This window comes from Hyalella azteca, unplaced genomic scaffold (assembly GCF_000764305.2).
Source record: "Hyalella azteca isolate HAZT.00-mixed unplaced genomic scaffold, Hazt_2.0.2 contig6160, whole genome shotgun sequence".
NCBI lineage: Eukaryota > Metazoa > Arthropoda > Malacostraca > Amphipoda > Hyalellidae > Hyalella > Hyalella azteca.
In genome coordinates, this window is record NW_025936328.1 from 678,925 (window position 1) to 693,370 (window position 14,446).

General features: G+C 34.8%; 1 protein-coding gene across 1 annotated transcript; it reads right to left on the reverse strand.

The window, feature by feature from the left end:
* Positions 1-6,951: 6,951 nt before the first annotated feature.
* On the reverse strand, positions 6,952-10,949 carry LOC108670173. Its single transcript, XM_018157634.2, has 5 exons — positions 10,916-10,949; positions 9,672-9,945; positions 9,045-9,242; positions 8,580-8,611; positions 6,952-8,107 (listed from the first exon to the last, which is right to left on the reverse strand). Exons 1-5 carry the CDS (start codon positions 10,916-10,918, stop codon positions 7,952-7,954), a joined length of 663 nt encoding a protein of 220 aa, XP_018013123.1. The 5' UTR covers positions 10,919-10,949; the 3' UTR covers positions 6,952-7,951.
* Positions 10,950-14,446: the final 3,497 nt, after the last annotated feature.

A 14,446-nucleotide genomic window follows, 5' to 3' on the forward strand; every position in this document is an offset into this window, starting at 1 on the left:
CAAACTTGGCGTATAGGTTTATAGTATAGGCACATAGTGTTTTGCAAGGTTCTGATATGTTGTAGAGTCATTCTCAGATCAACCTAGAATTTTCTTGATCAAAAATGATGAGTTAAATTGATTTTATGTAAAGGTTGCCATTAATTTTGCACGAGGAAAATAACAATCGATTTACAAAATAAGATATACTTGAAAATATTAAATGAATAATATATTTTTAAGGTAAGAAATTATTTTACACGATTACAAGCTAGCATTTTAATACAAGCACACTAATATTTCATCAGTTTCTTGGACATAGGTGCAATATTTAAATTTAGAGTTGAAAGTTGCCGATAAATATGCGCGTAACTGTAGGTTTTAGCGGCTCGACTTTCTGCCGACTGTCGGTCGTGCATTTTATTTCTTTCCGACGCACTACGCGAAGCTGAAGTTGAACATGAGCTCTGCCCAATTCATTCTTAATTGAGCCGACTTTCTAAATGGGCGTCGCAGGACGCGGTAACGGAGTGGTGGTCTGTCATGATAAGCCTTTTAGATTCACCTCCGACTTTGCTCTCCACCATTAATCCTAACCAGTTCTTTTTAATTTTCATCACCTCCGTCGACGGCCAGGGACGGATGCGGCTGTCGGCTAGTGGACCCAGAGACCCAGCCTCGAAGATGGAGCCGACATCGGCGCTGCGCGTCGCATGGACTTCGTCTATTTGAATGATTTTCTGGCCTCTGTGCGAACAGCAGCGTAAAAGAAAGCTGCAACTTGTTGGAAGCGTTGGAAATAAAGAGTCCCGGCAAATCCACTGCAAGTACGGCCCTCCTCTACTAGATTGCTACGTTTTGACCAAATTTTTGACCAAGTTCATCTTTGACATCGTGTGGCTGCTTCTCAGCTACAACGCTGACGACTCACGGATGGGCCCAGCAGAATTGTTTTCTTAATCATGTTCAACTTAAGCTTGATAGTTCCAGTCTAATAGCAACCTATGAGTACTGAATAATTTCTCATGGATTTTTTTGTTCATCTACACTACTGTTAATTAAATGATGCACGTGTCTTTAATTAATCCGGATTTTGTGACATATTTACGTAATGAACCGTTCACGGGCGCTCCAACGTGCTGCCTGCTATCCGTTACAACGTTTTTCTGGATTACGGGTAAAGACGCTTGCTTTTGCGTGATAACTTTTTAGTCAATTGTTACGTTTATGTTGGACTTTAGATTTTAAATGTATTAATTCAGTAAGCTTCGTTTCTGAAGAGGATAAAATCATAATAATATCTTCCTAATATTGATAGGGTGGAGCAACTTTAACGCTATTGTACTGTAAATATATATTTCAAAATTACACAGTCAGAGGTAAGGTTCATGCCTCATTGAGTATGTCCATTTGTTGATCTGATAATTTCCAGAGCCATCGTATCAACAATCGCATTAGTAATGAAGAATCGTATTCTCATATTGATCGTTCTCATTTTATTTAGAACGCAAAACGTTTTATAGAAAATAATTCCGTTGGAATTAATCCCATTCAAACAGAACATAGTCAATTTATATAGTGAGAAATCATCAATGTTTTATATGAGAATTATGTTCGACCTCAAATAAATCGTGTGCCAGGAGTTAAATACCAATGTAAAATAGAAAACGTGATATCCGCCTTCCACTGTCGGCAGTTGGCTACGTCACCATCAGTGACGTCACAACGAACCCATAAATAAGCCGGGCCGCGAGGCAGTCAGACAGCTTGTGTCAGCCTATTAACATGCACCTGCAGTGCTTGCTGACAGCTCCGGTCAATCCTTTAAACCTCCGCACCATCGAACTATCAATAGTGAACAATTAAGAGTAAAGTGGTGTTTCACTCCCTTCCTGCGGTCAGTCTAAGAGTAGGACGATAATCAAGACTACCCAGAACCCTCAGGACATCCATTAAGTACTGAACGCCATAGGAAGTTTCAGGTCCGGCCACGAAGTAGCAAAGGACCTGACACGTGTCTTTAATTATGAATTAAAAGTAAATACAATAAGAAAGAACTTATTAGTAAATTTGAATTTGAAATTTGTTACATTAATTATTATAAATTTTCATTCCTAATCGAAAGATGTTTTCTTTTATTAGCGTTATTCATCGCTTTTATGCAATAACAATTTAAATAGATTTGAAAATTGAGATTTGCGAAACTGAAGATGCGATCCAAGTTATGTCATTTTGACACATTTTTTAACATTTAAAGTAGGTCGGAGGCTCGTAAGGAAACGGTAACTCGTACAACAGATTGTATGATATTCCAGAACTTATTTCTTTGAACGCGATTTGGTATTTGTAGGATAGACTAAATTAAATTTTTTAGTAAAGTTTATTTTCTCCGATATGGTCATATAGTTACTCGATGAAAGGAATATAATGGTCGGAAGGCATCATATTTCGACAAATTGTTCATGTTTCGATATTAAATAATCACACATACTGAGGAGCGGTGCATTTATTTTTCAGAGAGCCACCACCTTCTACTAATTATTGTGAAAGCTCGGGAAACTGAAATATTTCAACTCGGTTGCCGGCAGTCAATTAATTTGTCGTGTTTAACTTTGCTTCACTATAATGAAACAATACTGTTTGTAATTTACTTTTCAATTTTACGGGTAAATTGCTGTAATGAGATGGGTCAAATATTTTAGTATAATTTTGAAAAGTTTAGGAACTTCTTCACTGTTAGCTTTTACTTGCAGGTTTCTTTAACTGTACTAAATTATTCATAGCAAACTCTTGGAAACTGTAATATTATATTTACGATACAAGAAAATATTTAAGTTTGTTCTATTTTCAAGCAAAGAGCTATTATTTTAGTTCATGAATATTCGAATAAATTACCAATTATAATAATTTTTTAAATGACTTCATCTTGGAGTGGCACGTGGAGCTCCTTCTTCTTAGCATTAACTTCAACTCAAGGATGCATTAGCACTTCAACTCAAGGGTTCGTGTTTATAATTAATATTAATCTGCATTAGCGCACATGCACGTGTGGTTCTGTGTAAAATAAAATTAAGGTAATGAATTTTGTGTTTTACTTATTAGATTAATTTCGTTACATTTTTCGTTTATAACGCCGAGACTATAAATAAAATGGGGTCGTTACTTTTCGCTATGAAAATTATTGAAAATATTTAGTAGAGGATATTAAATTTCCATTAACGTAAAAATGATTGGTTGATACAGTGAGCAACTAACTCGATGAAATTTCAGAATTTTCGAGCTTCAAATGTAAATTTGGAGCAAGGATTAGAATTCAGCAAATAGTAGAAAGCAACGTATAATAAATATAACTCAGTACTCACGGCAGTGAGTGACTGAGAGCGCATTTTCTCGTGCAAAAATCAGTTTTCATTGGGATTAGTACAGTGCATTAGAGCTAGAGATGTCGTATCTTTGATACAGGCATGCCCGCTTCTTAAAATCGAAGAAAACGTGAAGTCTCGGACGGACAGACCGACATGGCGAGCACAATAGTGCATTTTTTTATAAAGAGAAAAGGCGCTAAAAATCTTACATTTAATGTTTTACAAAGCGCAACTGATCGGCAAAATACAATACGTACGGCGTAATAAATTTCGAAAGTTAGCCCGAGAAATTGTGTTTCATTTGTTCTTTCCGCAGATCAGGACAAACCATCGAAAGTTTAGTATCGGTTTCCGAGTTCATCGAGAGTTCATTTTAGTTTCCAACTAAGTTTCGGCACAACTTTTTTCCTATTGAAGAATCTTCATTTGATCGACTGCTTCCTCAGAAAGTAATACAATATGAGATATTATTCTCTTCGTGTTTCGGGAATATCACGATCCGTAGCTAAGTATCCTAGAATCTACTTATTATTTCCATTATATCATATAATAATAGCATTATTTAAAATAACAGTATTATATTATATTAAATTATAGTATATATATTATTATATTATATAGTATTATAGTATCATATTATTATTATACCATAATTAGGTCGTGTTTGCTGTTTGTATCATGTAAGTTATCAACGTCCATTAACTTATCAATTCCGCGTGTGGATTTGAATAACTTTCGCGGGTTTTATATTTATTGGGCGTTTTTTCCTCCGTCTTGCAGATTCATTATTTTCTTTCATGTCATGGAATTAAGGGTCGATATCTCCTTAGAATTTATCGGATAAGTTTTTAGCCAGCGTTTATAAATTAGCTATATTTATATGTTAGACATGACAATTAGGATTAGCATGAATCTGTATATGACCCCATTAATTAAACATAAATTTCCATGCAAATATTGCGAGAAAAGTGGATTATCAATGCTAACATTATTAATGGTAGTTTTATGGGTAGAATTTACTTGGGAGTCAATTAATGTTAGCTGATAAAACGTTTTAAAAACATGAATATCTATAATTTTCCAGCCATAAAAATATAAATGGATTATTGAAAATGTTCAAATAGTTCACACTTCCTTTTTTGGCCAACAAAAAGTAGATAGGACTGCATGATGAGAAACTGGAACTTGAGGTTTTGAATTAAAGCCGAGGCTTCTTTAGAAATTCTGAAAAGATTTCCTGTTTCTTCTTCACAAAATTTTCTTGTACTGGCGGCCAGATTTTCTGGGTCTTTTGTGCCCGTTCTTGCGCAAGCGTTGGGTCGTCATTCGGGCGTTTGTTTTGAACGGTCCGCCCGACAGAGCCGTTAGTGAGTTTTATGTTCCGCCGATTGATTTTCGTTGCTGAACGATTGGCGAAAGTTTGGGGTGAACTTGGGTAATTTATTTAAATGGGACTCGCGACATCTCTCGTGAACAAATAGCGTGGTCCCCCCGGCGTGGGAGGTGAGAAATTTATGACCACGAAGACAGGATTGCACAGACGGAAAAATACACATCGAGGGTGGGATCGTTGAAAATTTGGTGAGTCTATAAAATACAGTTATAGCTAAATTACTCTAATTGAGTTCAACTATAGGAACAGTAGTTGGATTTAATGGATTTAATTACCGTAACGAACGTGTTTGTGAAGTGTTAATCACCAGAATGAGCAATGTAAACATGGTTGGCTGGATGTTCCTAACTATAGATCGCCTTGCTCTATTTTATCCATTTATCTCAGATTCATGACTTCAGTGAACTGAAAATGCATAATTTTGAATGAAAAATTATGGTTTGTGGAATTTCGTATGTTTAAGTATGCGGCTTAACACGGTGTTGGATGTAAAAAAATAAAATTTTCGATAGAAAAAAGTTGGGAAAATAATGAGGTTGTCTAATTATATCGCAGCAACGCAATATCAATTATATCGCAGCAACGTAATCAAGCTTGGTTCAAGAAGAAGCTGCCCTGCGAAACTGTGCTCTAACGAACACTGTTTTGTTTCATATCGTGGTAATCTCGATGATGATGAATCGAACGTCCTTTGAGCGTAAATGATTAAGCAGCTGTTCATATTCTTATTACGAGCCGACACTGATATTACAACTTATTTTAGGGAAATCAGTCGCTATTTACTTTCATATTATTTGTGGAATTGATGACGTATTTTTCGGATTAGCGAACTTATACGTATTATATAAGTTAGTTAGTTAGTTAGTTTTTTATTATATCAGTTGACGCTTCGAATATAATGTACAGTATTTATAGGCCATGCGTCGTTTGAATTAGGACCTAATGTTCGAGAAACGTTACTGAGTCCGAGAAATGTTACCGACATCTTCGGATGAAAATACCGCTGCTGGGTTAAACGTTTTCTCATCATGTTAAATTAAAAAGATCGTGTTAAAATTAAATCTGAAGTAAATATTTCACTAATAATTGGCTGTTCCACAAACTATCGCAATATCTGTAAAGATACATCACGACGTTCACGTTAAATAACGCTAGGTTGACGACACAAGGCTTGGTCTTCTTTGACGAGTTAGCAGCATTTACAGGTCTTATGGCCGAGCTCGTCATTCGCAGAGCCAATGTAGCGAGTCTGTTCCTATGGTCTCTCTTATTCTGGTTAAACTGCCTGGAAAGTCTAGTTCTAACGGCCTGAAAATGCTGGCTTCAAAAACTGTGTCATCTGGTTGACTCAAATACAGTTCAATAAAAAGTGACATGGTTATATTTCCATCTCAGAGTTGAGAAAAAATGTTCTAAAATATGAGCCCATACAGTTTCCGATGTATTAAGCATTTCAAAGCTGCGAAAATTTGATCCTGCAATTTTTAGGATCTCATTTTTTTCAGTGGTATTAGTGACAGTCGAAAGTCAGCAGTTGAGTATTCGGGACTTGCTTTAGTTTCGATGTTTTTCGTATACTGATCTTTCAATTTAGGAGTTTACTGTGTTTATGCACCTACATAAAATGCAAGAGAATTTACTTCATTCTTGTAAGAAATCTATTCACTTCCAAATAATTCATGGATGATGTTATGAATTTTTTAGTGCACGTGTGCAGTTATTCCTAAAGTAAAGAGCAATATTATCCTTACAGCAAAAAAACTCTTAGCGGTGCTATTAAGCGAGTCTCCTTATAGCCAACACAACTTTTACATGAGCGAAAGTCCATTCAGTCTGAGATCAAAACGTGGCTTCGTTAGGTTGGGAACTCGAGACGTAACTTGTTGGTGTTCGAGTTTGTTCGTCGTACTTGTCTTCTTCATTACAAAGAAATGTCCTATCCCTTTACCTACGGCAGCTTTACGAAGTTTCCTTGCCAGCTTAGAACTGTCCACCAATTTCCCGATCCTGAATCATCAGTAATTCTAAAGCAGTCGAACGCTACAAATATTTAAGGTTCGCTGAGCGTAACAAGACAACAAAACTTTATTAACGACAGCAAAACTTTATTAGATCTTCGTCTTTTTGATCGTAGACGCGGAAAAAAACTTTATCAACCACAGTTGAACTGATGGATGCACTTTAGGTTTTTACAGCGACAAAATAACACATCTGTTTAATCACAAGCTTTTTATTTCTGATCAGCGGGACATTATTTTACAATTAACTTTCGACTTAATGGCGGCTAAAAATTTTCGAAGAATATTGAAGAATTTGCATAGGAAATTTTTCAAACTTACATTGAACAGAAAAATTCGTACATTTTAAGTGAATTAGGAAAAGGTTAGGAGCTAGTCAGTTAGAAGCCATTTTTTCAAAGCTGTATCAAATCATTTAGCATAAAATCTTCAGAGTTCCAGTATGAAGGCCGTAGAGAATATCAAAGTCGGTGTATACAATAAGGAAAGGTTGGATAAAATCCGGCCCCACAGTGGTGACAAGATGTAAACAGCTCTGTATGGTCACGAATTAAGAGATGTACCTGCACTTGGCTGCTTTACGCTTTAATGTATAACTGCAGTTGGAAAATATCTCCCTTACTCTAGGTATTTTAGTCATATTCTTATTCTAGAATAGTTTTTTCTAAAGAATAAAATATTTTATTTTAATGAGATTTTTGAGATCAATCATGAGTCTAAATAACGATGGTTTCTGCTTTCAGGATATCAATAGTGTAATGGAATATCGAGAAATTTTGATGGAAGCTTTATACGGGAGTAATTAACAATAGATTGAAATTACTACTGTTTTTATCCACGGAGAAGGCAGAATTATTTAGCGATTTTCTGCCCACAGTGGGGGTTATGACATGCAGTCGTTCAAATGGTTTTGAGTAGCAGTTGAGTTGATGTCGCTTCAGAGAACAGAATGAATTTCTTTTCTGCTATTTGTCGTGTGAGAATAGTTTTTGAACCGAGATCCTTATGTTCTGCAAGAACTGTGGGGTGATGGGTGGATGACTAGAACTCATAGGAGCTGCAAGTTCTGTAGGTGGGGAGTGGTTGACTAGCATTCCTACTTTCAGTAGGTACAGCAGGTGATATGTGGACGACTAAGATTCCTATGAGTTACAAGTACAGTAGATGATGTAGGTACGCATAGGATATTCCTATGTTTAACAAGTACTGTAGGTGATGGGTGGACGATTTGTTCTGTCGCACCAACCAACTCGGTACCCGTCACAAAAAACTTTAAGATGTGCCGCGCAGCAGTGCCGGTGGTTGCAGCAGTGGCGCATCACTGCGTCGCGGTCGTTGTACACATCGACATTCTGCGATGTCAGAAATTCTTTCAGTCACGAAGTCTGTGGCTTTCCGAGTTTTATGAATGCAAACAATCATTGGTAGTGAATAAAAAAAAGATAATGTTTCTTTTCTTGTTCTCAATATTAATAAACTTCAACGAAATTATGGGACATTGGATTGCGATCGTCGCATCTCTACACTTTACGTTGAAAAAATAAATAATTGCTCTAAACTCCAAAAATGACTAACAAATGCCTGTTAAAGCAATCGTAACCTAAGACTCGATTAATGAATAAAAAATAGTAAAAAATCAAGTATCATTATCTCCATTAAATAACTAGTCAGGTCAATCATTAGGTTAAACTAGGACTAATTTTATATATTTTTAAATGTTGCTACAAACTTATTACACAGCTAATTCAAATTTTCACAAAGATTGTTAGTGAAATTTTTGCAATTTAATTGATATTACAATCTGAATACTTCAAATGTTCTTACCCTTGCAGCTCTCAGGCTGAACGGATGACTGTCTGTAAATATAAAAAAAAGAGGTATCATGAACTGTACACTTAAAAAAATGGCAAGTTTACGTTGATTAGAATGAGTTCATGCCAAATTGTTTGTGCGTTTACGTACAGTTGAGAACCAAACAAATGATTATATTTACAACGGTTGTACAGATGAATGAATTTTTCCAAAGACGCTACATTAAAATTTCTAATAATAATTTCTAAAAGTGCATAAGGCAATCAGGTCTAATTTATGTTACATTATTTTTTAAATAAACGATAAATATTTTGAACTGTACGACATCCACTCTATCTCTGCATTCTTCATAGAAAAATTAAAAATAATAATCTATATCTTGGAGCCAAACGTGGTAAATCGAAGAACATATATATTATATTTGATCAATGAATAATTAAAATTTATATAAATAAATTTTTAGATGCCAATACTTACTGTAGATTTCGAGGACTTGTGGGCAGGCGCAGTTAAGGGAGTTGATAGGTTCACTGCAGCTCATCTCAACGGAGGTATTACCAACTGTAATATGGTAGTAGTTGTTCCTTTGTCGCGCGAGCGAGCTCGCCACAGCCAACGGCAGCGAACTGGCAGCCAAAGATGCAACGACCAACAGCAGAACAAGGTGGGGCAAACCTGGGAAGTAATGAAACTGATGAAATTTCAAAAATAAGTGTAGTTTTAATACTTTCCGATATTTATGAATTAGGGTTCCCTCATTGATAATAATTGGAATGCATTTAACTTGAGATGAAATCACAGCTATTGTGTTTCTAAACATGTAGTTTGGTAGTAAAAGTCTTTCCAATAATCAAATTATTTTTAATATGGCAACCTAAAGATGATAAAATTACTAAATTTTATTTTGTCGTACAATTTAAATTAAAAAGGCAGTTACGCCTCGTTTGACGACCATTTCACTTGATCAAATATTTGCTCTGTGGCTTTAAATTCGTATGTGGACCATCAAATATTTGCTTTGTGGATTTACATTCGTATGTGAACCAAATAAGAGATTCAGGAAAAATATTCAAAATTAAAAATAAACTTCAATTTCCTAATTACCTTTGCTGCATTTTCGAAGCTCTGTTTGAGCTTCGGGTAGTGCAGGCGACTTCGTTTCAACGCCTCGCGCCTGAGTTGCCTGAGTTGCAACGCCTCGCGCCTGAGTTGCCTGAGTTGCAACGCCTCGCGCCTGAGTTGCCTGAGTTGCAACGCCTCGCGCCTGAGTTGCAACGCCTCGCGCCTGAGTTGCCTGAGTTGCAACGCCTCTCGCCTGAGTTGCCTGAGTTGCAATGCCTCGCGCCTTAGGAAACTGGGGTGGGGCGGCGGCGACTAACTGCAAAGACAAGACCGCACAGAAAATAAATAACACAGTGAAAATTTACAGACGCGGCAGCTTCTGATTTGAATTACCAGAGGCTGGGGCGACTCTAAATTTTGTTAGGGTTATTACTACACAGACAGTGACACGTGACTACAGACATGCAAGCTCGTGACATGAATTGCAGAATTTTTACATTTAAATATCGAAAACTATAACAAAATAATTAACTTTAAGTTGTAGAATTGAAGGAGATAAATGAAATGATCGATTACATTGTAAGCGAAATTTTTCTGCTCCGGTAAAGAAAACGTAGAGGATACAATTAATATAGGATCAGTTAATTCAAGAAAATGAAATGAATTTCTTCATATTCGAAGTAAGAAAAAAAAAATAATTGTCGTATTGTCTGGCTAACGAATAACGCGATAAATATTATTTGAATCTATATATGAGAGCGGAAGAAAGGGATCGACTGGCATGTCAACACCTGCCATGTTATTGCTGTCGTTTTCTTCAATTCTTCGGAGAAAAATAAGTAGGAAGTTACGTTGTAAACCAATTAGCATGAGAATTTTTTCTTGAGTTCTCGTCTCAAAGACTTTTTTAAATTTTATCATTAATTGGCTCACTGTTTGGGAAATAAACAGACACGCACAAGAAATAAAAATTAAATTAGCGATAAATAAAAATTATTTAAGCTCAGAATAAATAATAATTAAATTGGCGACAAATAAACACGTGACCTTTCATTGGTCTTGGATATTTGTTGAACTGTTAACTAATAAGAAAGGCGACGTAAAAGTATTCTTGGCTATGGTGAACACAATCAACGATAAATAATACTTCAAAATTTTCGATTGATAACTTGAAAATTGTATAGAATTTCGTTCGATAACTTGAAAATTTCATGAAATTCGGGCTCAAATCAAATGGCAAATCACCATAGAATTTAACAAGATTTCGAAATCAAAGCCTGGCTTACCATCTTTGCGACCGTTCACGCGTCGTGCAGCAAATGGACTACGAGTCAACATAGTAGTGCCCAGCTCGTTATATAGCAGAATACGATACCTATGGCACTGACTTGGCCTTATCTTGTAACCTGAATACTCTATTTCGCCGCAACTCCATAAAAGATTGCTGCATGAGAAGCGATGTGGGCATGCAACCCGAATACTTCATTTCGACGCCTTAAAACAAACTCAGTTAAATATTGCTGCACGAGAGTCGATGTAGGCATAAACAAGCTAAATACAACAAACATATCAAGAAAGAGGAATTGGCGATTGCCCGAGAGAACTGCATGCTTCTATTTTAGCTGGTCTGAATTACGCGATGAATTTTATGGAATGAATATATTTTTAAAAGTTGGTAAATTTACAGTCAAAGTGTTGGGAACATGTATAAGTGAACATCTATAATTTGAAGTGATTTAAAATATGCAATGTTGACTCTACGTTCTTTCCCATAGACGCGGTAAATACAAAGAGTCATTGATAAACATTGATAAATGTTTATTTTTACTTATAATACATTCATAATTTCAAAATTTTCTACATTATTTTCTACGCTACCACCTATCACATTTTTCTAATCATACAATCTGTAAAGACGCAAACAGTGCGTAATGAATCTTATGCCAAATGATGATACCAAATTTCATTTGATGCAAAACGAACCTTGCTAACTTTGAATTAATTTCTTTTGAATGTAGGCATCTAATTTAGTACGAATAAATTTATTTCTTTTACACTGCAAGGAAAAAATATGGGAAACTGATTTATAAATAAATAATATGCGTTTAAAAAAACTTTTTAAGACAACGCTTCGATAAGAATCCAGTTTCTCCAATGTTAAAGATGTACAACGAATTTCACTTTTTATTTTCGAATATTAAAAAAAATTAATTTTTAACTTTTTTTAATATATAAAAATTTTTCAAAATTATTTATTCTTTCATGCATTGCCTCCGACTTCACACAAATGTGCAAAATTTAAATTCAACTGGACAGGTAAAAGTGTGTCAAGTATCAGTTATAAGCTTGGTAGTTGAAAAAATGATTTTTTCAATTTTTTTAATATAAAAAAAAATTTAATTTTAAAATCATTTATTTTGTCATTTGATTCTTGCATTATCTCCAACTTTACGCAAGTGTGAAAAATTTCAGATCGATAGGATAAGCAGTAAAGTGTTTTAAATTTCGATTATAAGATTTGTAGCAGACAGACAAACAGACAGACAAACAAGAAGTGAAGTTAAAGAGAAGTGTTGTAAAATTAGGGGATTTAAATGAGTCCGAGAGTGAGAAGCAAATGAGACAGACCAATAACAAAGAAGTGCCTAAGGATAAATGAATTGCTTCTGCTCATATTAAAAAAATTATTAATTAATCTGGAATGATAATTGTGTTCTAGTTTTCAACGTATCAAGCAGCATCCTTCATGGAGCACGAATCCAGAGATCGTTAAGTCTCTGATTGGAAAAAGAATAAACATAAAGGAATATCAGCACCACGTAACTGTGCAATAAACATCTACATTTTATACGTTTGCATGAAATAATTGAATTTGAACTTCGCATATATTATGTAGAATCATCATGCACGAAAATTTTAAACTTGAATTCTATTTATTCGATGCACATATACTATTGAATATGAAAAAATCTTCAATGATACCAGGTTTCAAATCTGTGATCGTAAGACGGGAAATATAAATTATAATTATAAATTTAGATTAATAGTTCATAATAACGGAACACAATGATGTTTGACAAACATTTACATATAATACAAAATACTTGAATGAAATAAAAGTAAATATGTAAATGAAACTACAACGCACACTTCTTTTCCAGGTAAGACTTGATAAATGTTCTTTAATCTAGCTTATTGATTGCCGATTCTCGCTCTTAATCTAAGACTTTCTGCTCTTTTGGAAATATATAAATAAACACAAATTTAGGACTTTTATAAATAATCTAACCGCAATAAGTAATCATATTACCGAAGAATATTATGCGTTAATGAACAATTGAAGTAGGTACAGAAGTATATAAATAATTTCCCCAATTTCTTCTAAAAAATCTTGAAACGCATAGTATTGGTACATCGCTTTGTGATGGAATCACGGTAGTAGATCTCTAAGTAATAAACTTGACTTAGCCAGGTCACGTCAGAGGCGACTTGAAACCGATTTATAAATGAGAGAAAAGATGTATTTTACTATGTAATAAATTTATCTATTGTACCGAGTCCCTAGCATAGTTTGATCAACAAGTTCGCTAACATCAAGTATTTGAACATCAAACGTAAACGTCATGTATGGCAGCATCTGGTGCGGGAAAATAAAGTACGTGAACATTCAGTGCCTGAACACCCGGATCATGAACGTAGAGTTCGTGAACATATACGGATGCGAATGTCGCCTACCACGGCCTATACTTTCAAAAAAAGTTAAGAGATCGTAAGTTCATCAGCCAATCATTGACGGCCATTCAAGCAAAATCCACCAATTATAGACAAGAAAATAGAGCGTAAGTACTTACGTTCACTTAGCGAGTTATGAAAGTATGGCCGCAGAACTTGAATTCAAGGGAGTGAACATCATTTATGAACATTTATGTAACAAGCACAGCTTGTGTGGCAGCTTTAGGTAAGAGAACATCAATTGCGTCAACATTGCTAGTTTAGGAAATAAGGCAGGAAAAATTATCTGAAATCCGTTTGATTAATTATTGGTCTATCCTGCTATGGCGGAAATTACGATGCAGGCAGAATCATTCACTGTGTTCAATGAATTCAATAGGAGACCGGAACTGCAACCGTACATGATGCGAAAAATGCGAATGAAACCAGCGCGTTTACAAGAAACGAACACCACTGCTAGCGGTCGAGTTTCTACGCAGTTCAGAGATCACTTCAGGCTCAAAGATTTTCTTACATGCATAATTCATTTATCAAGCCAAGGCGAGAAATGTATTGCTTGAACAATTTGCGCAGATTGGCCGAAATCCTCGTTTTCAGCATGATATATCCTGGTGCATGCTTTTCTTATGCATGCTTTCGTGACTATAATATAATTTAATGCGCGATTTAGTAAATAATAATAATAATACATAGATGTCTTACGCTAGAAAACACATTATAAAGGTAGTTAGTACGAAATTTTAGGATTTTTTTGCTTTACATTTGCAAATTGTTTATTTAATTTTGATAATAATATTGATTACATTATTTAAAATTATTCGTGGCTCATACTCGTATATAAATTTTGGTCAAATTATATCGATCCTCTCTCTTTACACAAAGAATTCTACGGTCAAAAAAATTGATAAATTTTTTTGACTTTCTCAATTTTTTAAACTTTTATTTTTAATGATGAATAAATTTCCGATCACCCAATGCACACAGTATTAAAAAACTGTTTAATTGGGTACTGTTTAGTATTAAAAACTGTTTCAATATGTTTATACATAAGCATGAATAAAACAAATTATGCTTACCTCATATTT